Here is a 1,787-nt window from a genome sequence, read left to right on the forward strand (position 1 = left end):
GACGGTCGGACCATTCAGTACTGACAGAGCCATGTTAAGACAAGGGTGGAGCCATGTTAGAGATCAATAATCAGAGGCTTACAAAATTTCGTAATTTTTCAATTTAGCTCACATTTGCACTGACAAATTTTGTAAAAATTTATTTTGCTCTCGCATTGCCCCTTAGAGCATCTACAATGGTTTACACCCTTTAGGGTGTAATCCACATGCCACATCAACATTCCACTATCTCCTCTTTTTATTACACTCTTATCCACAATGGATTACACTCACAGAATATAATAGCATAGGTCCACATGCCACATCAGCATTCCACTATCTCCTCTTTTATTATACTCTCTCCTCTCTTTTATTTTAACAATGCACAACTCATAACCCATAAATAAATAAATTTATTATTTTAAAAATGGTTATTTTTAAAAATAAATTATTAACGTGACACCTCAAACGTGAAAATATCATAATAATCCATTATTCATTAATAATACCCTATCTACTGAATTTAACTCCACGACATACTATTAAAATTAAATAAAATACAAATAATAATATAACGAATAGTAATTTTTATTATTATTGCCTCCAAATCGTTCCCAAATATGATCGAATAAATTGGACAGAAGTTGATGATGTACTTCCCGATTATGTAGTTTCGCATTCCTCTAAAGATAATGGTGAAAATTTTCGACTTGAGTTACAGGGATCGTTGGTTCTTCATCATCATCATCCCAGTTTTTGATTGCATCTCCCTCATCCTCGACAATCATATTATGCAATATGATGCATGTGTACACTATATCTTTCAATTTAGCTTTATGCCAAAATCGAGCTGGGCCACATACAATTGCCCAACGAGATTGGACCACTCCAAAATCTTGCTCGACGTCTTTGCTTGCAGCCTCCTGTATTTGCTTAAATTTGATCCTCTTTGGATCTTTAGGAGATGTAAAACTTTTAACAAATGTTGTCCATTCTGGATATATGCCATCTGCTAGACAATATCCTTTGTTGTACTGTGTGCCGTTTACCATAAATTGAATATCAGGAGCATATCCGTGTAACACGTCATTAAATAGCGGAGATTGATTGGAGTACATTAATGTCATTGTTAGACCCCGCGATGCCAAAAAATGCATGCCATATCCACAAATCTGCTGCTGCAATTGCTTCTAGCATTATTGTGGGAGATCCTTGATCACTTCGAGTAAATTGACCTTTCCATGCCACAGGACAATTCTTCCATTGCCAATGCATGCAGTCAATGCTACCAAGCATTCCGGAGAAACCATGGCGCTCAGAATGCAATTGAAGTAAATGTTCAACATCATTAGTATTAGGCCTTCTCAAGTATTGTGCCCCATAAATATCGATCACGCACCAACAAAATTGTGACAAACATTCGATTGCAGTGCATTCACCCATCCTTGTGTACTCGTCCAATTGGTCAGCAGGTGTTCCATATGTTAACTGATGGATAGCTGCTGTGGTTTTTTTGAAGTGGAGAAAGTCCTCTTTTGCCGGCTGCATTGACCCTCATTTGAAAAAACTCTGAATGATTTGTCATCGACTCCACAATTCGAAGGAAAAACATGTCTGACACCACGCTCTCGATTGTAATATCTTCGACTGTGTGGACGGATGTTACGACTTGAAGATGTATGTTGCGTTTGCCATTGCTCCAACATCTTCATAATTTGATCATCAATGTCATCCATCATTTCATCGGCTAAAAACTTTTAAATTTCTTCTATAAGAGAGATATCAGGATATTAATACATTTTTTGAGT

General features: G+C 36.7%; 1 protein-coding gene across 1 annotated transcript; it reads right to left on the minus strand.

Moving 5' to 3' along the window:
* Nucleotides 1-662: 662 nt before the first annotated feature.
* Nucleotides 663-1,527, minus strand: LOC113700595 (uncharacterized). Its single transcript, XM_027221066.2, has 2 exons — nucleotides 1,096-1,527; nucleotides 663-1,013 (listed from the first exon to the last, which is right to left on the minus strand). Exons 1-2 carry the CDS (start codon nucleotides 1,525-1,527, stop codon nucleotides 663-665), a joined length of 783 nt encoding a protein of 260 aa, XP_027076867.1.
* Between the last annotated feature and the right edge of the window lie 260 nt (nucleotides 1,528-1,787).

The sequence above is a fragment of the Coffea arabica genome, chromosome 7e (genome assembly GCF_036785885.1).
Source record: "Coffea arabica cultivar ET-39 chromosome 7e, Coffea Arabica ET-39 HiFi, whole genome shotgun sequence".
Lineage (NCBI taxonomy): Eukaryota > Viridiplantae > Streptophyta > Magnoliopsida > Gentianales > Rubiaceae > Coffea > Coffea arabica.

Excerpts from the sequence above, each read along its gene's own strand:
- LOC113700595 (XM_027221066.2), bottom strand. The coding sequence starts at position 1,527 with ATGCAGCCGGCAAAAGAGGACTTTCTCCACTTCAAAAAAACCACAGCA. Across the intron at positions 1,014-1,095 it reads GGTCTAACAATGACATTAAT|TACAACAAAGGATATTGTCT; the intron begins GTACTCCAATCA and ends AACGGCACACAG.